The sequence below is a fragment of the Neofelis nebulosa genome, chromosome 14, assembly GCF_028018385.1.
Source record: "Neofelis nebulosa isolate mNeoNeb1 chromosome 14, mNeoNeb1.pri, whole genome shotgun sequence".
Lineage (NCBI taxonomy): Eukaryota > Metazoa > Chordata > Mammalia > Carnivora > Felidae > Neofelis > Neofelis nebulosa.
The window spans coordinates 57,009,205-57,036,104 of NC_080795.1; the positions used below are offsets into that span (position 1 = coordinate 57,009,205).

A 26,900-nucleotide genomic window follows, 5' to 3' on the forward strand; every position below is an offset into this window, starting at 1 on the left:
ATGAGAAGAGCAGATGGTTAATGTGCCACATATTTAATGGAGAGAAGTAGTAAGCATATGGCACACTTAATATATATGAAGGAAATTTGGTTACCATATTCATTTTTAATCACAAAACATAAGCATATTTAAGCCACACGCTGGCAACTCTTGATTATGATCGGCTCTGCCTATTACAGATTCTATGCATGTGGCTCAGAAACTGCATTTGGACTCTGAAAAGGCGAGGTTAATGTACTATTATACTGTAAGGAACACTGATTCAGTTAACCTCTTTTAATCTGCATTAGGTGATCAAGTAGAAGTCATCCTATAGAAACAGGATTTCTTTTTAAAAAAAAAAATTAACACTGATTTATTTTTGAGAGAGAGAGAGAGAGAGAGAGAGAGGGAGAGCATAAGTGGGGGAGAGGCAGAGAAGGAGGGAGACACAGAATCCAAAGAAGGCTCCGGGTTCTGAGCTGTCAGCACAGAGCCTGACGCAGGGCATAAACCCACAAATTGCGAGATCATGACCTGAGCAGAAGACAGAAGCTTAACCAACTGAGCCACCCAGTTACCCCTAGAATCAGGATTTCTAATATAATATTTGAAATCTACATATTTCCACATATAGCAATTGGAATCTCTAATTTATCAGGCTGACTGGACTGAGAGCATATTTTCTGCCTAGTGTCACTCAGCTGGATATTATAATAGTTTTTAATTAAAACAATGCTAGATGCAAAAAAATACATCAATGTGAATCTATCACATGCAGGACAGGACACTTGGTTTGTGGCAATGAAACTACCATCGCTAGGGACAGAAATCAATTTACCATTTTAACCAACTCACTGCCAACTCAAGTGAAAGAATGACCTCCAAGAAATTGCCACCTCCACTCTGGGAGGCATTCGCTTTATGGATTTGGGGTGAATGAGAGGCTTGCGTCAAGTTCTTACTAAATACGCCTTGTCGTTGCCAGCCGAGAGAGGGGTAGCTGCTGTCCTGCTCTGTGCTAAGACTGAAAATATACTCACCCCCTACCTGTTTCATGCTTGCACTCAGGGCCCCACAAAGAGATGGAAGACAATTGCAATGTAAGCCTCCCTCTGCTGATGATGCTATGGACTGACTGGGGAGAGCACACCAGTGTCCCCCGAGTAGGAGTGGGAATGGGGAGGTCAGGCAAGGTCAGGGGCACAACATGGTAGGGAGCACGTGGCCTATAACCCATCCTAGGAAGACGGGGAGGCAGAGAGGCAGACTGTGCATGAGCAGAGGCTCCAAACCCTCAGCACATACTCCATTGTCCCAATAGACCTCAGTTACAAAGTGCAAATTTAAAGTTGAAATTAAGAATTTTAAGGCAGCCATCACAGAGCATTAAACCTCAGCGCAGGACCCTTTTGAGCATGAGGTGATGAAGAAGCATGGGCATAGCGCCTACAGCCCACTAACAAGTCCTTGAAACTGGCAGAGTGACCTCCCTCTAGGAGCTCAGCTGCCTGGATGAGGACACTTTGCTAGGGGTAGAAGGGAATCTTGGTTTAACCTTATACTGACCCCAATCTACTTTAACATATAAAAATTCCTTTGGAAACTTTCTTTACCTCAACTCCCCCAAGATATATGCTGGCAATCATACTCCAAATTTATGGCCCCTGATACACATCTGAAGGGTCTCATGACTGAGGTTTTACTAAACAGTAACAAATGGTGTTTCCCTAGCAACAGCAAGCCCCTCAAGGTCCTGGAAACCTTGTTTCCAAAATACCTTCCAGACATTATCCTTGACCTTCTCCTACCCTGAGGGTACATAATGAGTTACCTGTCATAACTCCAGTCCAGCTCTTCCTGCCCACGTGTACTGTCCCTGTGCTTTAATAAAATCAGCAAAGGTGTCTTCAAGAATTCTTTCTTGGCCATCAGCTCTAAACCCAACGAACCCCCATCACCCCAAAACCCCATCATGAGGTTCTATCAATTGTATTAGTCCATAAAGCTGGCTCTGTTTACATATATAATATTATCATTTATAATGCCACCCAAAATCTTTCAGAAAGACTAAGACAACAGAGAAAAGACGAAATAATTTGAAATATGATATTTAATAACAAGGCATAACAGAGATTATATGTAAGTGACAATGGCGTTTGCTGTTTTGTGGTAGGTGGTTTGAGCTTGATTTGGGCAAGGAATTATCTAAAAGCTTTCTGACAGATAAGAGAAAAAGGAAAATACAAGGTTACACTGTTTCTTTTCTAAAGATTTAAAAAAAAAACACATGGGGTTACTTGGCTTTTACTATCTTTTCTTTTTTTTCCCCCTTTAAATCTTTTGCTCAGAGATAATTTTGTACTTTCATAGTTGATTTATTTTTGAGAGACAGAGAGAGACAGAGTGCAAGTGGGGGAGGGGCAGAGAGAGAGGGAGACACAGAATCCCAGGCTCTGAGCTGTCAGCACAGAGCCCAACATGGGGCTCAAACTCACAAAAGGTGAGATTATGACCTGAGCGGAAGTTGGAAAGGCTTAAGCACTGAGCCACCCCAATCATTTTGTTCATAAAAGGGTAAATAATTTCATCAGGTAAACCAGGGCTATATTCTTTCATTTTTACTTTTACTTAATTCTTCAGCAAAGATTCCCTGATCACCTAATCATTGTCACCAGGATGGGTGACAAGATTAAAGAAGTATTTTGGAGGTCTAGGGTCAAAGACTAAAAGCAGATTAAGGCATGGAAGACCTTAATAGCACTGCGATTACATTGTATTTCTTAATTTGCCATTAAATATTATGAATGTCAAGATTTCTGTCATATTATTCTAATCCACTAAGCCTAAGAAGTTTTAAGACCGTGACTAATGGCATTTAAATTAAAGAACAATGTTCACCGCACTTCACCTGATAATCCTAGGAGCCCTGGGGACAGTTTGCTAAATCACACCCAGTGAGAGTTTCTGTCTGATCCTACTAAGAGTTTTGCATATATAGGATACTTTTTGTTCTTTTAATAATTGTATAGGAAACGATTTTTAAAATTATGCAACTGAGTTGAATAGGAAATCAAATCCTGGTTATTTACCAGGAATATCATTTCAAAAATTTCAGTTTTGTTTCAAAATTTACAACTATGTAAAAGTGATTATAAGCCTTTGATTTATTTTGTTTCCTTTTACCATCTGGGTGTGTATGTATACATACATATATATGTGTGTGTGTGCATATATGTGTATATATATGTATATATATGTGTATATATGTATATATGTGTATATATATATATGTGCGTATATATGTATGTATACAAACACACACACACACACACACACACACACACACACACACCCCTAAATTTTAAACCTACATTCCAATTAAGAAGTGGGACATTAAAGAGCACACATATCTGCTGTTGTTATTTTCTAGGTAGCACTTCACAGATTGAAATAGAAGCCTGGCAAGAAAGAACAGCTAACCTGGTCCTAAGGCCCACAAGCTGAGGTACAGCTACTGAAAGAGAGGACAGAGGACTTATTTTACAAAGAGGCACCAAGAAAGAGTTTGCATATGTGGCAGCCTCATGAAGGAAATGCCTGACAACAAGGGCTTCACAAGGAATTGTTGGTGGCTTTCTAGTGAAGCAAAGGCCCATCAAAGAGGCAGTTTCCAATAGCAACAGTCTTTTCATTTGCCACTAGTTTGTTTCTAGCAACAAAAAAGAGGCTTTTGGTCTTTCCAGGCAAAGCCTTAGAATAGTGGCTATGTGGGGCTTTGCCCTAAAATTCAAAGACATCAGTTCATGACAATGGGATGCTGGGCTTTCTTTCAAGAAAAATCTCTTCAAAAGTCACCAAATCCCCTAAGCACACGGGGTGCGTGTACCCATGATGAGGGGGCATAAGGCAAGCTGAGGGCAAAGCACATGCCGGCAATGCCCGCCCCCCCACCGCAAGTGGGATATGTGTGGCATTCCTCAGACATTCCTGACTGCCCTAAAGCTAAGAGGAGAAATCAAATGGTTACCTGATAGAAATCACAGTCAAGGAGGACATGAGTCTCCATCAGTTTACAAACATCTTGGTAAATGACAAGAAAAAGGCAATCTTATCAATAGCCTAATCTCCAGAAACATAAAGACTCAGTTTCCTGGTGTCCCAATATCACCCTCCCCTCCACAGTGATGTGAGGAACAAAGGCAAGAATGGGAGGTAAAATTAAATTTCTTTATAACCTGCAGCCCACTGACAAATATCAAGGCAAATACAGAATATAACATTTCTCCAGGAGCCCCCTACTATCTTAATGTTAATGCCTTCCTAGAGGGGAACACTACCTTAGCTTGACAACAGTAAGGCCTCAGGTAACTTAGAAGTCCTCTTTAGCATACGAAAGTCCTTCTAGAGGCCTCCCTTTTGCCTTTCCCTTCCCAACTCCATGATATGTAACCAGTTACTCCACAACCCAGTGCAGCAATTCCTGCTCATGGGTCCTGTCCCATGTGCTTTAATAAAATCACCCTTTACACTGAAGACATCTCAAGAATTCTTTCTTGGCTGTCATCTCTGGACCTCCACCACTCCAAAACCACAACACACACACACACACACACACACACACACACACACACACACCAATAACTTCATGAAGACAATTATTTTGTCTATTTTCTACATTGTTGTATTTTCAGGGCCTAGTCTAGTATATAACTTATTAAAAAAAGATTAAGTAAATATTTTTAAAGAATAAATATGTAAATGATATGTAAGAAATGATTAGATCAAATTCTCAAAAAAATACAATGTTTTAAAGGTTTGAATTGGCTTTTGTGGGAGGATTTTTTTCTCATTAGTTTCTATCATGTAATTGAGGCCCACTTGGCATCATTTATGATAAATCTAAGTAGATGATATCTATGCTAAAAGTAAAACAATTGCGATGATTCTTGTCTGTGCCACTTCAAAGCTACTTTCTCTTTTAACTTCCTAAGTGAGAAATAGATATACATATTTTTAAATAACTTAGGATCACATTAAATCACACTTATATTCCCTTTCATGGATATACATAAATATAATTTGTGTGACCAAACCCTTGATGGTTGAGTTATGTTACTCCTTTTCTTTTTTAATTTTGTTTTCAATGTTTATTTATTTTTGAGAGACAGAGCATGAGTGGGGAAGGGACAGAAAGAGAGGAAGACACAGAATCCGAAGCAGACTCCAGGCTCTGAGCTGTTGGCGCAGAGCCTGACATGGGGCTTGAACCCACGAACCGTGAGATCATGACCTGAGCCAAAGTTGGACACTTAACCTACTGAGCCCCGTGTCACTGTTTTTCTATTAGAGACAATGCAGCAATGAACAATCTTGCTCAGGCACGTACTGTTCCAGGTCTCAAGCCAAGAAAAAATTCTACCATAGCAGAATGAAGTTCCAGAAAGGTGGTCATTTCTCTGATAACGCTTCTGATTTTATATAATCTCCCAATTGAAACATTGGTTTCCTTTTTAGATCTCAGTGGTAGATTTTCTCAACTTCAAGCTCAGCATTATTGATATTCAGTACCAACTAATTCTTTATTGTAGGGGGTTGCTTTATGCTTTGAGAATGTTTAGCATTGACCTCTCCCTGCTAGATACTAACAGTGTACTTCATTCACCTGCACTATGACAGCCAAAAAATATCTCCAGACATTGCCAAATATGCCCTCGGAAGCAAAATCACCCATGTTGAGAACCACTATACTCAGAGATAGTTCTCTCTCCTTGAGATTTAGATGACTTTTTAGCTTCACTTTATGCAGTTTGATGCTGAGATATCTCCTCCAGTTTTCTCCTATGTGAGAGTAGCTTCATATCCCTGACCTGTTCTCTACCAAAAAAAAAAAAAAAAAAAAAAAAGCAAAATCTTTGAGAGTTCTGTTTAGTAACAAAGATCCAGTAAGGACCATTTCTGCCCTGGTTATTTGGAACAAAAGCCTCAGGTTCATTTATCACTGGATCTGATTGAGTATGCTGTCCTTGGCCCAAACGACAAGACCTGCCAAATACAGGACATTAATCATTTTGGAAGGAGTCTTAGTGGGTTAAAAAAATTCCAAGAAACAATTGACTTTATTTCTTCTTAGCACTTAAAGCCAATCCTTACTTTACTTGACAAGCCCTGTCCTGGTGCAGATTGTATCTTCTTCCCAAAATATTATGTGCACTATGGGCTTTAGGTATCAAAGGTGGCTCTGTAAGGATCCTGTTTCATTTTTTAATGAGTATTTGCTTGTGCTTAGTTTTTAGCTCTTTTTTTAGGTGTATTTATTTTATTTTATTTTGAGAGAGAGAGTATGTTTACATGTGATCAAGGGAGGGGCAGAGAGAGAAGGAGAGAGAGAATCCCAAAGCAGGTTCCACACTGTCAGTGCAGAGTCCGATGAGGGGCTCAAACTCACGAACCGTTAGATCATGACCTGTGTCAAAATCAAGGGTTGGACACTTAACTGACTGAGCCACCCAGTCGCCCAGTTTTTAGCTTTTTTCTTTCATCTTGAACAGCACAGAAAAGAACATCATCAAATTTTATAATCAGAGTACTTTTATAAGCTTCTTAGTATTATGGCAAATATTCTTTTCCTTTCAGCTTGGTTTAGTTTCATGGATGTTTCTTAACATAATTCCTCTGCAAAAGTGTGCATGATATTTAGATGCATGACCTTGATCTCATGATATATTCTTTTACCTACCCAAGACAAAACTAGTTATTTGGGGGAAGTTTCACACTCCAGAACTGGTAGTGGGTTCTGGATAAGTACCTGTCTGGAGAAGACGGAAGAGTTCTTTTCATGAGGCATGATTTTAGAGAAAGATTAATTAAATATGTAATTTCTCAATTCACTTATAATCTTAAGCAGGCTGAATATTAGCAGGTATTAGGAGAATTTTTGTAAGGGAAATTTTACCTCTTTACTACATTTCTACTCTGGTTAGATGTGAAAGAGGCAGTGTGGGGACATTACCATTATTATTAAATTATGTTTATTCCAAAAGTGTTTCCAAAAATCATTAAAATGAACAAAGCAAATCTATCCATGTGATTGGACTGTGGTTCTTTTAAGGACAGAAAAGGAGTGTGTGTGTGTGTGTGTGTGTGTGTGTGTGTGTGTGTGTGTGTATTAGCCAATCAAGCAAATGAAAGGTACATTGCAAATCACCATGGTGGAAAATTCTCAAAGGGCGAAAGTGCTTGGAATATCAATGCTTCTTCACAGACCTATGAAATATTAGAGCCCACAGACCTTACTTACTGGACTTTGTATTCTCAGTTCCTGGGAAAGTACCTCAATATAATAGGCTTTGTATAAATTATTTTTTATTAATTGAATCCATAAGTAGTCCAATTACCGTACATAGCCACAATTCTGCATTTTTAGATAAAATATATCCTGCTGTAAGTTAAAAAATAAAATTATATTTTAAAAATTAGATCACTACCCTGATTTTTACTATATAGGAGGAACTAGTCTCCTAAGGATAACAAGCCCAGGAAAAAAAACCACTCAGAGTGACCAAAATTTTATTTTAAAAAAGGTAGAAAAAAATCCAAATAGAATTGAATTCTTTTCACTTTACTTTCACCACATCATTGTAAATGGATAATTCATTCACCTATATTGTAAGGGTTTTATTAATTTCTTCAAGGGGACCCTATTAATTATTTTATGTTTGAATCATCCTATATTGAAACATTTATCCTATCATCTGTCTTGTTGATTTTATATCTTTCAGCTGATATTGTTCCAATTCCAGCAGATCCACTTTGCCAATGATTACGTATGTGATTCAACAGTAGCCTGATTCATTTCCTTTGACTCAACTCATCAAAATATTTCATCTCTTGCAAGATTTGAATATTTATTATTTATATATATTTGTACTGTATGTTTGGACATTCATCTTGAGACACACAACAAAATTATTGACAACGTAAATAGAGGAAATTGTGATTTTAAGCAGAAAGTATCATTGAAAAAAACAAATATTACAAGTAGTCAACTCATTAAGAAATAATATGCTCCTGTAGAACTCAAAATGGTAAGTGCAGAGGAATTGAAAAAAAAAATAGAGAATAGGCCATAAATTAATGAAACAATTCCATATGCATTCTAAGTAATGTCTTATATTTATACTATGCAAATATGCTTGACTATTCTAGTAAAGATAGAAAATAAAGTGAAAAAAAAGGAGGAAAAATACAAAAGGAGAGAATGAAGTGAACCTGAGAAAATTGCTTCTTGAGTCAAATAGATTTGATTTTAAATCTTAGATCCTGCATATGCTGGCTGTGTTACCATGAGGAATACAGCTGTGTTTTCTCTGTAAGATACCATATCTTCAAATGTGAAATAGAAAGGATAATAGTATATATTTCATAGATTTGTTATTAGAAATAAAGGAGAGGATTTGTATAAAAGCACTTAGCACAAATCCTAACCACTGGCAAACACTCAATAACAGATATTATTCTTTATGAGTAAAAACAATAACCATTTGGGGAAAGAAAGGAAGGTTTTGTTTTGTTTAGGTGGGTTTGCCAAGAAATGCTGCCAGTGCTTTGGTTTGGAAATTTAATTCAGGCACTTTAAATTTTCCTCATATGTAACTTAATTCATTTCAAATTTATATTTAAGTATTGTGTATACGTGCTAAAAAATGATGTCTACAAAAGGCAATTATAAAAAAAGGCAATTATATTAAATCAAAATTTATTAAAATATTTATTTGAATTTAACCTTTCTGATATGTATGTATGTACATACATACATATGTATACACATATGTGTGTGTATATTTATATGTAAAATAATTGAATTTAATGGAAAATTCCATCCATGTGTGTGGCAGAAATAACTGTTTAGTAGTGAACTCTGACAATAGACAATAAGTCAGTTAAATGATTTGGTGCCTCAGTTTCCTGATCTACACATGCAAGTCTATGATGCAATCTCTTCCAGGTATAAAATTACGTGGTTCTATCAATCATATATTTAAATTAACTTCCACTGTAAATTAATGAGATGAAATCTGAGACAGTTGCTTTAATTCAGTTTTATTACCACATATAAGTATTATCAGTATGTTAGATTCTTTATAGAAGCTTAGCCTATTTTAATTTCCACTAAAACCTCTCTCTGTGCTCCTTTTTTAGGGATATTTTTCTTTTTGCTTTTGGTTTGGATTGCTACTGGGATGTTGGCACTCTTTTGCCTATAAAGTAAGTCAACTGTTACAAATTCTGTTTTTAATTTAATAGCTATTCATCATTTAAAAGCTAGTGCTTGAAATACCTTATTTAACACATTTCTCCTTGAAGAACTGACATAAGGAAAGAAACTTTCTTCATATTTTTGATATACTATTTGTAACCAATCTGTCTTGAATTAGGTGATTTTTAATTTGATTTAAAAATTTAAAGAAAAATGAAAATGATCCAATTAGGTGCAATTTTCGGTCTCAAAAATTGGGATATGTTTATTTATCCTTACTAAAATTGGAAAACAAATAAGAGACTTAGGTATTTATCTATGATGAAATTACATTGTTATTCATTGTGCGGAAAACAAAAGATGTGTTACTCAACAGATTTCCTTTACTGTGAATATACTCATTATTTCATTTTTTTGATAACTGTATATTAAACACATACTATCTTCCAGAAACTATGTGCCATGTTATCTGTAAAATTACAGGTCCTTTCTGCAAACATTTTAAAATGGAGTGAAATGGTAACTTGTGTATACTAATAGTTAAAATGAAAATTAGATATTTCAGTTAGTGAACAACTAAGTACTTAATCACTCATATATTAGGTTCTGTGCTCCACTCTAGAAAGTCACTGAGATAAACAGACCTGGTTACTACTGCCCTATAAAGTTAACTGTTCAGCTTTAAAAGTAATTTCCATTAGAAAAAAAAAAAAGTTATACACCATGAAGAGATCACTTCTAGCTAAAAGGGATATGAGGAAGTGTCTTGAGAAGGCTTTGGCAAATGAGTCATTTGAACTGATATTTAAATTTTTTTTTCTTAACGTTTTTATTTATTTTTGAGACAGAGAGAGACAGAGCATGAATGGGGGAGGGTCAGAGAGAGAGGGAAACACAGACGCTGAAACAGACTCCAGCCTCTGAGCTGCCAGCACAGATCCCAACACGGGGCTCGAACTCACAGACTGCGAGATCATGACCTGAGCCAAAGTCGGACGCTTAACCGACTGAGCCACCAGGCACCCCCATTTGAGCTGATATTTAAAAGACACCAGGGTACAGTTCTAAAGACTCAAATGGGGTAATATAGTATGGAAATAGTAAATCATATTTGTTAATTGTTGTATTTTTCAGTATCACAAAAAATGAGACTTTTTCAAGGTAAACAGAACGATTTCTTTCCTTCAAAGTGGAGAAATCAGGGGGAACGTATTTTTATTCTTCATTTGAAACAACCAGAAGAAAAGAAAACACACACACACACACACATACACACACACACACACAGGAAACAAAAACCAGGTTTCATCAGGCAGGAAAGCACAGAAGCACTGTGATCCTTGAGAGACAGAAAACCAAGGAGATGAGTCCTATGATTGCCTTTAGAGTAGAACTGCCTTTAGAGAAGAACTTCCAGGCGTTGGCACAGAGGGGAGGACCCCAGGCAGACTCCCTGTGTTGAAGAGATGGATCTAAGAGCCCGGAGAGAGCAAAATGGATAGAGTTTGTGAGACAGAGTACCGGAAAGGACAGGCACAGAAAGAAAGAGAGATGTAGGAAGAGAACTCCCTGAGTATTCAGCAAAATACTGATGAGTCTGTGAGGACCTGCCCAAGGGCAGGTAAAGAATTATCCAAAAGATTAGATGTAACAATGCCTGGGGCTGACATAGGGCCAGGGATATTACTTTTTACTGACTCGAACGAACAACTGGAAAATGTTTTGCTATTATAGATGTGGCTAATGTGTTCTATTCGGTGGTCATTTCAATACTCTCCTAGCCATAGTCTCCCTTCACCTTTGAAGAGACACTATACACACAAGGCACCTCAACAGCCCTGTCACTGCACACACAATCTTTGTAGGCAAGATAGTAACTACAAGCAACTGTCTCCTATCACAGGAGGTCATGACATGACTTTGATGGCATCCTCCTCTGGGATGATTCATCTGAGCCAGTCATTCAGGAAATGCAAATACTCACAAAAGAGCTACACTTTTAAAGGGAAGGGAATGGGTCATTGGCCCACACACAGTATAAAGCCTGTCTCCTCAGTTAGATTTCTGTGAATTATGAGGTCAGTCCAGGGCTGCTCCACCACTGACACTGTCGAGAGCAACTACTGACCTTCGCAACCCTATGTTTGACAAAAGCCCGATAGCTTTTTGAGCCCCAGAAACAACATGTTCTTCATTTAGAAATTTTAAAACCAAGTCAGTTATTGATGTGCATTAACGGACAAAATAAAATTGCTTCCTTTGTATATTTAATCTCAATTACAGCTGATAATTCATCACTATCCTTAAAGAATGGTTAAATTATAATTAACAGCACTGATGTTCTGTGATTCCTCTTTCCTCTGCCAGTGTAGTACCTTGGTAAGCCAACTGATACTTAAAGCCACTGGTGCACATTCTAACTATTACACTACTACCCCCTTTTACTCTGGAAGACAAATGCCAATATTCACAACCTGGCATGGTTTGATTAAATACAAAACACACACATACACATTTATATCCTCAAATATGTTTCACATTACTAGTGATAGTTTAAACTAATGAGAAGAAACTTACTTGTACAGTTAGGCAAACTTCCAGACCATGTTCCATTGGCTGTGCACTGTCTAACTGAAGGTCCAGAAAGGATATATCCCTCCATACAAGAATAAATAACTGAACTGGAAAACGTTGTGCTATCAATCCGAAAGACTTTTCCATTGGCTGTTGTTCCTGGGTTGCCACACTGTATGGCTATAAAACAAAACGGGTAAGAGTGGATATAAAAGTGTTTTTAGAATTCCTCTCACAAAAAGGTAATGACTAAATGATTCTTTCAAATTATCCAAAGGAGCTACAAAAGTTTCTAAAAGAAGCATTGGATTATCTTTTATAAATAGTTGAAATTCAAGATGAATTTATATTGACTCTATTAGTTTAACTACTGGGATGCAAATCACGGCTACTTTTTGAAGACTTTTTTTAGTGCCTTTGGTAGAAACATTACACAGTAAAGTAATTACTTGAGAGTACTGCCTTTGGGTACTACAAAATCTTTCAAAGAAGGATTAGAAGAGTCGGTCTAAAAAACAACAACTCATGTAAAACTAGAATGGATGTAACAACAAGATGTGACAGATTTATTTTAATTGTACTAAGAGGATAGATATAAAATGAACAATTTAAGTATTATAAACATCCATGTGTATTTTTATTTATGTAAGTATATAAATGATTTGCATTAAAACTTTATTATCTCTATTTCTGGGCTAAGGTGTACAAAACAATAAATTGAATAAAAACAAAGTAAATTCTATGAATGTGTGACATTAAGTTTGCAACATATCCTAAATAAGAATCACAAACACAAATGCCTTATATGATTAGATATTCTGTATTATTTTTAACTATTGGTCATTAATGCCATAAGTGAATTTTTAAAATCTCTTAAAAGCAAGCCTATATTAGACATAATACTAAATTTTGCTGTAATATAAGAGGGTATTTTAGTACTTTATAGTTTAAGGTTATCTTTATGAATATGAAATGTAATTATACTTTTAGAAGTACCATCTAAATCACTTGTTGCATCTCAAATATTTAATTTTGCCATTCCTTTGTAATAGTACTGTATGTTTGTGTATGTGTATGTAGATAGGAAACTTACACATTTCATACATAATACAACAATGTCATACTCCAAATAATATTTCCAGCAGAATATATGATACAGTAAATATTTTTATGTGCTGTCAAGAGTAATTATCCTCTTCTATATTCATTAGTACCTGCCTAAAACAATAATCTGGTCATATCTATCCGTTATGTGTCATGCCCCATAGCCTTGACACAACACAAGAAAGATTTGAAAAACATTATCCTTGTTTTAAGATGTCATGTAGTTTGCATGTTGTAATAAGGACCCAGGTTCAGTCTATCTCTTGCACAATAAAAATCAAGAACTTCTCTAGTCAGGGTGGTTTCCAGGTACAGAGAAATCACACTATTACTCCTGTTCTCTGGTCTCTAATTCCTCCCCCTCAATACATACATTCCTCTTACTCAGAATGTTATCTTAATTACACAAGTAAAATTAACTTAAAATGAAAGGAGGTAAGTGCAAATCTATCATGCGTGAAAGCTGAAAGCTTTCTGGACACAGCAAGAGCAGCGATAACAACTTTCCCTCTGTAATACTGACATTCGGGGAAAGTGGGAGTTGATTGTTATCTGTGAACATAGCTCCATTTATGTTTACTACTAGCTGACAAAGCCATTTCTCCTAGAGTCATTTCTCAGCTGTCAATTGACCTAATCTAATACAAATGATGGTTAACATTCATTGAGGACTTACTATGTGACGGCCACAACTTTTTCAATATGAATTAATATCACAAAAATTCTGAGTTGATATTAACATCATTACCATTCCCTGGTAAGAAAATGAGGCACACAAGGATTAAGTAACTTGCCCAAGGTCTAACAACTAGTTAATGGCAGATTTTCAACTAGCACAAATTCATAAGCATGATTCTGATAGTGTATAATGAGAGTATTGGATTTTATTTAGACTAGTAAATGAAAGGCTTAAACATGATATATTTTTGCCAGTTGGTTATTTTTGTGTGTCAGATACATTATATGAATCATATTTTATGTTTACCCTTTTTTGTTACTAGAGATAATTTTTAAAATTACTGTACCTTTTTTGTCACTTTTTATCAAGGTGATAGCTATTTATGAAAAGTCAAAAAATAAATGAAAGTATAAAGAAGAAGTTAAAGGTAATGTATAAATCCACCAAGAGATAGCACTTGGTAAAATATTTATATATACTTATATTAATATGTATATGCAAATATATATAAATGGATATATATTCATCATGATGTTTATTTCAGGCACTGTGCTAAGCACAGAGTACACAGGAGTAAAATAATACCCTTTTAAAAGATAGAAATATGTTATTTTGTAATCTTATTTTTCTTACTCAACATTATAATTAGGGCATCCTTCTTTCATAAAGTTTAGTAACTGGATAGTTTTCTATTATATGTATATTCATGACTTACCTAACCAATCTCCTATTGACCTACATGAAATTAATTTAGTTTTATTTCTTTATCATATAATACAGTTTAACATACTCTAGCTTATGTATACAACTGTGTACATAGGTCCCGTTTTTTAAGTTTTTATTTAAATTCCAATTAATTAACATACAACGTAATATGAGCTTCTGGTGTACAATTTGTTGGTTCAACACTTTCATACAACACTCAGTGCTCACCACAAGAAGAACGCTGCTTAATCTGTCACCTCATCCACTGCCCCTCTGGTAACCATGAGTTTGTTTTCCATTGTTAAGAGTCTGTTTCTTGATTTTCTGCTCTCTCTTTTTCCCCTATGATCCTTTGTTTTGTTTCTTAAATTCCACATGAGTGAAATCATATGGTATTTTTAAGATAAATTTCTGGAAGTGGAATTTCTCAATAATTTTTATTTTTGAAAAATGTTTTTACTTTTTTGAAGTATATATAGAGTTACCCAAGATGTTATAACAATACACTTGTATCAATGGTGTAAAAAAATTTTGCTTGTTTTCACACGTTCTCTGCAACATCAGACACCATCATTTTTAAAATCCTTGTCAGTTTATCAAAATGCTATGTTCTTTAAATTTGTATTTTCTATTTATTAAATTATTTTAAAACTTCTGATATTTTTATTTTCATGTGTTTTATTCATCACATCCATACATCCTATGAAAGCTTTTATATTTTACTGTTACTAAAGTAATATAATGTTACAAAACATTTGGAATAAAGAGAATAAAATCCTCCAAATTTCACCACTCTGTCCTGTTATCATTTTTGTGTACTGCCTTTTATTCTTTGTTTTAAATAAATATCATTTCCCATGAATTTTACTAGAGTGCCTAATTCTGAATCTTAATTTTTAACAGTTTTACATGAAATTTACATGAGAAATTTACATTTTCTCATGGCCTTTATTCTAATATTTTATTGATGATACACTGTTACACCATGTAAACATAGAATTGCTTATGTAATATTTTTCCTACTGCTGTCTAATTATTTTCAATTGCTGGTCATAACCAATTAGAAATATAAAATTGCATCATCACAATTGTGTGTTTTCTTTAATATTTTTATTTTCTTAGGAAAAAATCCTCAAAAGTGAAGTTAATAAATCAAAGCTATATATATTCTATGAATAAATATGTATTTTGTCAAATTATCCTATCCTAAAATATTATGACAAAAAAACCTCCAGAAATGTTTTCAAGTTCTAGTTTTGTTGTACATACACTAGAATTTCATTTTTAAACAGGTGAAAAATGATGCTTTGATGATCAATTCTAATTTTCTGACAAGTAATTATGTAGAATTTTTTTCTATAGGTTACAATATTGTTTTTTGGCTCCTCTGTGTTTTCTGTTCATTCCTTCTGTCTACTCATCTACTAGAATGCTTTTCTAAATGATTTGTATGAACTCCATCCATGAGAAAAATGTTAATTCTGCTATATTTTCTCTAACTCCTCGTTCTGTTTTATCCATAACGTACATACTAACAAAACAAAGTCAGCACCACACATTTCATCTAAAAACTATTTTGTAGTTCAGCCGAACAAAAGGATCACCCATGTACAATATATTTATAGAGATTTTTCCTTTGGAAAATAAGTTTGAGGAGTCATTAAAGATCTTAGTCTTACTTATTGTCTTTTGCTCAGCAATATTGTTCCTCAATTTGTTTCCCTTATAATAGCAACTGAGCTGCAATTCTCTTAATTAAGATTAAATTTGGTAATGTTAAAAAAAGATAACTATCCTTTTTTCCTAGAATGCGGACACTAATTTTAAACATCGTCAAAGGATTTTGAAATATAATCAATCAGGAAACTGTCAAGAAGGTTCTATTGGGACTTATTTTCTATTTATAAAACCTGTTACATTTGGTAAAACATCAAGTACATTTCATAATTACCTTTGCAAGTTTAGCTTTTGCACTAAAGTCATCTCAAAAAGAACAGTTTAAATTATATGGATAATTTTTCAGCGACACTTCATTTTCTAGCCAATCTGTAAAGAGTTAATTATGTTAACTCTGAGTCAGTCAGAATGATTAACAATTTTACTTAAACACCAAAATTTTTAAGGATTCAAGCTATCAACAACTGTACTCTATACATAAAAATTTCATTTATAATTAGGCATCTTCCTATATTTTTCCATTTCTACCAACCTGAAAACTAAAACAGATTTTGAACTAATGTTAAGAACAATCTGTTTGTTCCCTGATAGTGTCTATTACATAAAGGTCTGTGGTGAAGAGGTAAATATAAATGCTTTTAAGAAATATTTTTAATTTTTCCCATCGCGATGTTTGTTGTATTAAATAATGTTTGTGTATACATAGCCCATGAGAGTTATTTTTTATAATTATTATCTATCATAGTTCTCCTATAGGATGAGGTCAGTTAAATGTAATACTAATGCCTTTATTCCAGCGATGGGACAGGACGAATGGCTAGTAGTGATTGCACCTGTAGTATAGTGACCAACTGAATTCAGATGCACATTAAATTCCAATCCTTTCAGTGTATTTAGTTTCTGCTTAGATTACCTTTGCATTCTGGTTGCCTTCCAGTCCAACTGCCATTGGCTAAACACGTTCTTTCTTCTGAGCCATGAAGGATATAACCAATATCACAAGCAAAACGTACAGAGCTTTTGGTTCTGAAATCACTTTCCTGTCTAGAACCATGACCAGGAGTACCCGGATCCCCACAGGTACCAGTAGCATCACCTGAAATTCAATACAGTTCAGATTAATTCATCTCATTAAACGTTGACTATGTTCATGATTTAGTCCAAATGCTTGTAGGCTTTTGTGTTTGTGCATGCTGTGTTTTTAAAAAAATTTTTATTCATTTATTTTTAAGTAGGCTAGATGCCCAGAGTGGAGCTCAACTCAGGTCCTGAACTCATGATCTTGAGATCAAGACCTGAGCTACAGTCAAGAGTTGGGTGCTTAACTCACTGAGCCATCCAAGCCCGCTTAATATGATATGCTGACTGGGCAAAGTCATAATTCACATTTCCCATCTGAGTCCAGTCATAGAAAAGGCCTAAAGGAAAAAGAAAATCATGCAGAGCATAATGTTATTTGCCATATCCGTGATATTTCGGCCTAGTAAACAGGCTAAGGACGTTTTATCAGTATCTCAAAACCTAGATAATGACCAAATTAATGGAAAATTTATAATTGATAATACTATGAGCTCAAATGACAAAGAATTTATAAAACTAAAATTAAAAACTGTATTTGATAATTTGCATGTTTCCTTCTCTGAATTTCCTAATAGCTGAAAATATTTTTTTGTGTGAAATTAGAACTGTAATGTGCTGGAAAATGTAAATGTTACAATACAGTATCCTGTAGACTAAAATCTCACCCCCTAATTTTCTCTACCAATGGCCACTGATCAAAGATAAATGAATTGTATTCTTTCCAATATGAAAATATAAAAATAAATTGTAAACAAAGATTAGAAATTCTGACTTAAGCTCCTTTTAAAAAATGTTTATTTCTTTATTTTGAGAGAGAGAGAGACAATGAGTAGTAAAGGAACAGAGAGAGAGGGAGAGAGAAAATCCTAAACAGGCTCTGTGCTGTGAGCACAGAGCCCGACGTGGGGCTCTATTCTATGAACCATGAGATCATGAACTGAGCCAAAATGACGAGTCAGATGCTTGATCAACTGAGTCACCCAGGGGCCCCTGACTTAAGTTCCTAACAAGGATTTTGCTCATGGCTAGGTGTTCATCTTTTGATTTTAACATTAAGATTTATTCAGTCCCTTTATCATTTCTTAAATAATTCTAATCAGAGTTGCCACTATATTATTATACATTAAGAGAGAGAAAGAAGGAGAGAGAGAAACTTGAAGGCATATACATTGGAAAGCTGTGTGTAGATGGCTTTTTTGACGTGTCCTGTATATTTGGAATCCTTCTTTACACCACCTCATTTTCATGTGATGTAATATTAACAACCACACAAAATGTTAAGATCACTATTTCACTTTAAATATCTATGACCATTCTTGTTTGCAATTCAGAAGCAGTTTTCTAATACATTGGGATATATACATATAGGTTTATGTTTTTATGCATAATCGGTTATCTGAGTTAATTGAGTTACTGTAAGATAAGAGTTTTAATTCTCATTAAAGTCACATTATGGTCACATTAAAAATAAGAGTTTTTTTAAATCTATAGACTAAATTTGAAGTCCTAGGTAGTTACTTCACAGGGATTAACCACTAATTATAAGAAGACTCTGAAATAAGTAACCATTTCACAACTTTTTTGTAAACTTTTTTTATGTTTAATTATTTTTGAGAGAGAGACAGGGCATGAGCTGGGGGAGGGGCAGAGAAAGAGGGAGACACAGAATCTGAAGCAGGCTCCAGGCTCTGAGCTGTCAGCACAGAGACCAGCGGGGGCTCAAACCCTTGAACAGCAAGATCATGACCTAAGCCGAAGTCAGATATTGAACTGACTGAGCTGCCAAGGCACCCCCATTTCACAACTTTTACTTCTAAAGGGAAAACAACAACTCGATGTTGCGTCATCATTATGATCTCCACAGAGAAAATAATATAAAGATAATGAGCAAAATATAAATAAAACAACAGGCAGAAAAATAAGCACCAACATTTAACTGATGGGTAAAAACAAATATATAATAAGTAGTATCAAAAAGGGAGACATCACAGATCTAAAACTTAATTGACATTATTTTTGTTTGTTTATTTAATTTTGAGAAGGAGAGCGCAAGTAGGGGAGGGGCAGAGAGAGAGAGAGAGAGGGAAACAGAGGATCTGAAGCAGGTCTCAAATTCACTAACCCCAAGATTGTGACCTGAGCCGAAGTTGGATGCTCAACTGAATGAGCCACTCAGGTGCCCTAAGTGACATTTTTTTTTAAGAAAAGCAGTAGCTTAAACAGCTCAAAAGAAGATTTATCAAATACTGTTCAATAAATTATTAATTTTTAATAGCTTCGACATTCATTTATTATAAGATAACTCTATTTGGGTTACAGAAACTCAAATTATATATTATCTATTAATATCTTTCAGAAAACTTGGCTTAGTTTAATTTAAAACATTTAGGGCTTTATTTTAAAAGTATGCTATTAAGTAATCGATTGTGTAGAAAGTTTAATAGAATTGAACTCTAACAGAAAAATCATTTAAATAACATTGTTTTCTGGGGAAAATTACATTTGCATCGGCTAAAATGGAATACTCAAACTTGAGTGGCTCACCATTTTAATGAACAAAAGCATTGTACTCAAAGTAGCATCCTAAAACCACTTAATTATTTACATTAGCTATAACACAGTTCAAACATGTATCAGTAATTTATCATCTACAAGATGAGTATTAATTTGTGCTCTGAATCTAAATTGCCTTAAGAAGTATTCCAATAAATGTATAAATTATCTTACAGTTTGTCTCACGAGATTTTAATAACTATTATTTTTATCTCTTTAGGGATGTTTTGTGTACATATTTCTAATAATAAAATACTAATAATACAACTTTCAGCACACATTGTCCAATTTTCCAAGTGGTACCTGAACAATGAGGTTGTGCTCCGCTCCAATGGCCGTTTAACTGGCAAGTCCTTGATGACTGGCCTAGAAGGGTACGCTTTCCTGTGCAGGAATAGTGAACAGTGGACCCGAAGGTAAACTTCTCACCAGACAGGACTGCATTAGGAGGAACGCCAGGGTGTCCACAGTCAATCACTACAATACATAATTATTGAATATAAAATTTTTTTATATCTCCTATCGAACAACCTGCACCACTTTTTATAAATCAGAAGTAAATTATCTGTTCAAATATACCTAACCTCCCAAAGTCAAACATCCATGTGAAAGCTAGCTTTTAAAAAATAAAATGTAAGTTGCAGTTATATGAGTAATCTCGTTAACCTGCTCACCAGTGTTTTGCAGGAACACTCCAAGTATGCATAAATGAGTGAGTTTAACTCTGTTATGTGTGTGGTGGTGAGTGTGTGTTTATACGCATACGTGCATGGGTTTGAAGTATATATGTGCCTGGACAAGGATATGCAAGTTAGAGAGAGAAGTAATGTGAAATAGCTAAATAAAGACCTGCAATGCTATATGGGATTCAAAATGAGCCCATACAGAAATTAAAATGGAAGGATTTTGAAGGTAAAGGAGAGGGAACTCATTTGAAGATGGATCTGTGACACACAATCTAATATATAGTCTAGAATAATTCTAATCCTGGCTGGTAATGTATAAATCATGCTGTATGAAGAAAATACTGTGTCTTGTTGACTGAAACACTACTAAGCATAGTGGAATCAGATATCAGTGCATTGTAGAATCAGATATCAGTGGATATCAGTGGATATCATTGTGGAATCAGATATCAGTGCATTGTATTTTCTTTATAACCTAGAGGTAGCTTGGGAACTGTGTATCCCCTTTTAGTTGTAACATGGAAAAATATTCAATGCAATGTAACTCCAGAATCTTAAATAGCACATAAGGGGATATAAACTTAATAAAAACCCCTGAGTACTTTGCATTTACCAAAGATACTACAGGAAATTAAAAGGGCAAAAAATGTGCACGAGAGCTAAGAAAATCTGAAAAAGTTCATGTTTATATGTCTTATGAAAGGTTTTTAACTTTAATGCTATAGCCACACAAAGTAAAGTAAGTGAAATAGTCAATCTATTAGACTAAACTGTATAAACTAGTGGAATACATTTTAAGCAAAAGATCAACAATTGACTTATTTGCATGGAAGCTGAAATTTAATGGGCACTGCATAAAGTTTTGTTGCCTCATTAGAGCATGAATGATTTCACAAAATTTTCAAGAAATCCCACCCTATAAATTATGTTTAACTAAAACATTATCATAAAATAATTTTATAATTTAGAAATTTAGTATAACCAAAAATCACTTGCACAATGAGTTTTGGTTCACTGCCTCTTCAATCTATAAAGTTCTTGTCTTTCTTTTCATGACTCATCAACTCTTTGAGACATAGCTATAGCTGAGACTTAATAACTAACTAAATATTTCAAATTCATGTTCATTTCTCTATATTCTCACGTAATTATTTCTGTTAAATTATTTCCTCACTATGCATGCGAATTTCGTGCGTATCTGCTATAATTTATGTTATTTATATTCTACAACTCCAACACAACATATAACACAGTGTACTCCAATAGATGTTCACTGACTTGAAAAATGATGTGTATTAACATTTACTGCATTTATATGTGTATGTGTCTGTAATATGATAAATGTTTAAATCATTAAGTTTTAAGTAACACATTTGTCTAAATCCTCAAGTACTCTAAGGCCCTGGTAGATGTTTATATTAAGACTAATATAGCCTTAAATGAAATTTAAAATATTAGCACAAAGGAAAATCAAAATATAATTGCCTTTTATGGGATGGTAATATCATAGGCTATAAAAGATGTTGCTTTTCATAATCTATCTGCTTCATCAAAGCTCAAAGCCAAAGAATCCCATTCATATTAATAAAAAATGGCATTTGGCATTCAAGTGGCAGAATACAGGGAAGTATAGTTTCACAATATAAAATTAAATAAAAAAATTACAAGAAATAATTAAAAACAAAATCCTTCTGACATATAGCTCTAGATACTTTATAAGACAATAGACATCCATTTTGCTTCCATGGCATTTTCTCAAGGAATAATTCACATTATCTACTTACTGATACATTCTGGTAAAGGTTTGTCCCACTGTCCATTTGGTTGACATATTAAAACTGAAGATCCAAATAAGAAATATCCAGGATTGCAATCATAGAATACCACAGTGCCATAGGTGAAATTTCCATGTTCTATTTTACTTTCTCTTTTGGAATTGGCTGGAATTCCAGGATCAGAGCAGTTCACCACTAAACAGATGACAAATTTTGAAAGTTGTGTTTAGAATAATATACATAGATTTCCATCAGAGATGGAGTATCAAAGGTAAATTCAATCAAATCAAAGATTCTAGGAATAAAATTAATGAATGGGCTATCTAATGAAGCGAAATCATATGGTTGAAAAGATAGGAAAAGGAAAAGGTTTTTGAAAAAACTTTGAATAATGGTACCTGCATAAGTATTCTTCTGAATATAGATTTAAAGAATGATACCTTAAGCTATAGTTAAACCACAAAAAATGTAGAAAAATTATAACTTGATTGTATTTTATCAGACAATATGAAGTATATCATACTTCTTTGGAAATGGAAAAACACCAAAAAATTCTCTTTAATCCATTTCTATAGAGAAAACAATAAATAACCCCCCAGTGTAGGCAAATGGTAATACAGGACTCAAACAGTCTCTCCAAAAATATGAAAAAAAAATCCAAAGGTAAGTTACCTTATTTATAAAGAAAACAAGTAAAAATGACCTTAATGACTTTTTAGAGGCAGCCATAAAATGGGCACAAGATAATAAAGCTAAGCAGTTAAAATAAAACCTGCTACTTTTACCTTTTAAAACCATAAGGTAAAAATTAAGGAGAAAAGGAAAGCATAGCTAAATGAAAGAACACCAATATTAAATCTGTTTGGTTTATTAGCTGAAAACTTTCTACTAATCTGCCCAAGCTATTTCAATGTTGTCACGTATGTTGACACAACATATTACTACCATGCTCTAAGCTGGAATATCATTAGACTTTTACCTTTGCACACTGGTGGGGGATGGCTCCACTGTCTGTTGGCCTGGCACTGTGCCTTTGTGGGCCCTTGCATTACATACCCAATATTGCAAGAGAATGTCACCACATCATTAAAGTTGAATCCATTGCCACTTGTTCGTCCATAAATTGGGCTACCAGGGTGACCACAGCTAACAGCTAATGGCAATGGGTGAGGGAGAGGAGAAGAACAAAGCAGAATATTTGGTTATCAGTCATCACATGACAATTGCAGTTAGTCATTCCAAACAACATAGAAAGAAGATCACTTTTATGTGAAAATACATTTAAAGTGCTTTTACCTTTACAAATGAGCAATTTGGAATGCCAAAATAGTCTAATATAATAGAAATATTATATTAGTAAATAGATATATATTTATAATTGTGATCATTTTATGCAGGTGATGCAGAGATGCTTAAAGAATCATGGTACCTTTTCATTATCTCTCTCTATCTCTCCCTCTCTCTCTCCCTTCCGCCCTCCCTCTCTCTCTCTTTAGGGACAAATACTGAAATTCAAACAAATCTGGGAATGATTGAAGTTTATGTATCTAGTTAGTAGCAGAAGAATGAAACCAAACCTATTTTCCTCTTCTAGTTAAGTTTGAGAACTAAAGGTATATAAAAACAGGATTTTTTGTATTTAATTTTGAAATATTTTAATATCATTTATATGATTCATTTTTATGGATAATAGACAAAGTGTGCGTCAAGAATTAACGTGACTATATAATGTAAACAATAAAAATAATGCACGATGCTGTGTTAGAATTCTCTTTACTATTTTGGGATACCAAGATTAACATTCTCTAAAACAATCAATCTTAATGATTTATTTTCTTCACAATTGATGTTTCATAATTTAGCGCAATTTTGTTGGGAAATGATGTACCAATTAGGTAAAATATTTAAAAGTTTTTTAGGGTTAGAGTTCTGTTATGATTTTGTGTAGTGCTTGGGCTTTTCCTGACCACTCTTTTTCTGTGAACTGTTTTATTGTATCATCTCCCTCTATTAATCAGAGCAAATCCAGTAATAGGGCTTCATAATTGGGCACAGTGAAAAACCATAGTCACTTTTAGGACTTCTGAAATGACCCAAGAGCAATTATTTTTCAGCTGTGTTGTTAATGTCAATCTACTCATTTGGAAATTTAACTGCATCTTATTCTTGTTAAAATTATCAATAAAGAAACCAGTTTTACCCCAAAGGCCAATTTTCTTTTATAGTCTCAATTATTCAACAAGAAAAACAGTGCTATTAGTTGGCTAGACCTCAATATAAATGAAAGGGGAAAAAATCTAGGACAGACCCAGGCATAATATGCTCTCTTTAAATCATCAGTTTGCGCGTGTGTGTGTGTGCGTGTGCACATTCTCTCTCACACACACACATATGCCCCTTAGGAAAGTAGTATTAATTGTTAACTCTATGCTCTATTATTCTATTAAATTTCAGCCCCTGGAAGTATTTTCCACGAAACTAGAACTTCAATGAATATGTGTTGTTTGTGTAAAAATTTGACAACGAAATTTATAAATATGGATGTAATTAGTCAGAGAACAAGTGAAATGTTTCTAATGAATCCATGCTAAAAGTCCCATGTGTTATGTATCTGAAGCCTTCAAAATCTTTATAGTATGATCACATGATGTCACAATTACAACATATTTAGTGTTTATTCTCATTTTCTAACACCAATTGTAATAAAGGTCAGTTATTGGGGATGGAAAGGATTAGAAAAAAGACACAAATAAGAAATACATTGATAATTGCCTTTCAGGTCCAAAATAGGATAGATTGTGATGTGAAACACTGTGAAATGCTGGGTATTCAGTGGAGTAAGATAAATAAAACAATTATCAGTATTCAATTTTTATTATTACTTTTGTACTATAACAGTCATAATAAATGCTCACTGGGCAAATCTATGCCATAAACAGAAAGCACAAAGCACAAAGCACAGCAGCTGTATTTAAAAATTATTGATAAAAAGGTTTTATTTTACAATCCACTTTATTCTTCATGGGTAAGTTCATATCTAAATTAACTTAAGGATCAGAGAGATATTTGTTGAACCAGTAGAGATATTGAAACAATTCCCAAATTACATAGTGTTACACAATTTTGTATGAATTTAAATTTTTTTTAACATTTATTCATTTTTGAGAGACAGAGACATAGTGTAAGTGGGGGAGGGGCAGAGAGAGAGGGAAAGACAGAATCTGAAGCAGGCTCCAGGCTCTGAGCTGTCAGCATAGAGCCTGATGTGGGGCTTGAACCCACTGGCCATGAGATCATGACCTGAACTAAAGTCGGATGCTCAACCAACTGAGCTACCCAAGTTCCCCTGTGAATTTTAAAATAGTGAAAAGAATGCTTTAAAACAAATAAATTTTAAATATTTCACATAAGCTTTTATGAAATATATTATAATTATATTAAATGTGCACATCTAATATTGATGCATTTAAGAGTGGGAGAGAGCCAAAGCATAAGAGACTGTTAAAAACTGAGAACAAACTGAGGGTTGATGGGGGGTGGGAGGGAGGGCAGGGTGGGTGATGGGTATTGAGGAGGGCACCTTTTGGGATGAGCACTGGGTGTTGTATGGAAACCAATTTGACAGTAAATTTCATATATTAAAAAAAAAAAAAAAAAAAAAAGAATAAGATGGATTTTGAAGCTAAAAGGAATGATAATTATAAATACTTTTAACCATTCACTTCATATATAAGGGAATTAAGGCCTAGAGAGATTAAATGACCTGCAGTAGCTCATGTAATTAGTAATAGAACTTGAATGAGAACAACAGTTCTTCATGTCATGTCGGATGAATTTTTCCCTACTAATGATACCATCAGGATATGACTTTGATGTAACAACTACAGCATCATAATTATTAGAAAAAAATCTATCCAAAGTATTTTCCACTATAAAAAGTTTCATAATAGTACATCATGACAATATTGATGCTGCTGCATTTGCTCTCAAGAAATTAAAATCCTTATAAGTAAAACTTAGTCAAGAATACACCTTCCATACAGGAATATGCACTTATAAATATTATAGATTTATGTTAAGTAGTAGAATAGCTGAATTTATCTTTACAAAAAAACAAATAATAACAGACATTCTAATATTTTCTTCTGCTTTCATGGTTTTATGGATGGTTTTATGTGTCTCTGAGTGTATGTGCATCTTACCTAAGAAAAAATTATTGGTAATTATATGAGAACAGAGACTTCTAATTACTTCTGTCATGCTTACTTACGCACACAGGATGGGAGCTGACCAGACCAATTGTGATCCTGTTGACAAATTCTCACTGAAGAACCAATCAATCGAAAACCAGGATTACATTGATACACAACAGTGTCTCTGTATCCATAATTTTCTCCAATGACTTGACCATTCACAATGAGCTCTGGAATTCCGCAGTGACCCGCTGAAATGGGTCAGAAAGTAATATCTTTAATATTGTGAACTAAGTCTTGTGTATTTATATACATATATAACACTACTAAACTCTTAAAAGTTTATTTACAAGCATGCTACAAATAATGCAAACATGATCATATGACATAAAGATAAATATGATACTCAGCAAAATGTCAGATATTTGGGAATTAAAAGAAGACACACTTCTTGCAACACTTGGGTCTAAAAGAAGTTAGAAAACATTTCACTCTGTAAAAATAAAAATAAAACACATCAAATCTTGAGGAATACAGATAAATCAGTGCTTAGTGAAAAAATTTATAGCATTGTTTTTATCAAAAAGGAAAAATGGATATATAATCGATGAGTTAAGATTCCACCTTAAGAACAGG

General features: G+C 34.2%; 1 protein-coding gene across 6 annotated transcripts in view; it reads right to left on the bottom strand.

Moving 5' to 3' along the window:
- The window catches only part of CSMD3 (CUB and Sushi multiple domains 3), a 1,263,431-nt gene that overhangs the window by 45,345 nt on the left and 1,191,186 nt on the right, over nucleotides 1-26,900 (bottom strand). For all 6 annotated transcript variants that reach the window (XM_058698868.1, XM_058698869.1, XM_058698867.1 and 3 more), the window contains 6 exons: nucleotides 26,342-26,515; nucleotides 23,051-23,224; nucleotides 22,081-22,266; nucleotides 19,914-20,087; nucleotides 16,891-17,073; nucleotides 11,816-11,992 (listed from right to left, as the gene is read on the bottom strand). In XM_058698868.1, coding sequence (XP_058554851.1) covers nucleotides 11,816-11,992; nucleotides 16,891-17,073; nucleotides 19,914-20,087; nucleotides 22,081-22,266; nucleotides 23,051-23,224; nucleotides 26,342-26,515 — 1,068 coding nt within the window. The remainder of the gene's footprint in view (nucleotides 1-11,815; nucleotides 11,993-16,890; nucleotides 17,074-19,913; nucleotides 20,088-22,080; nucleotides 22,267-23,050; nucleotides 23,225-26,341; nucleotides 26,516-26,900) is intronic.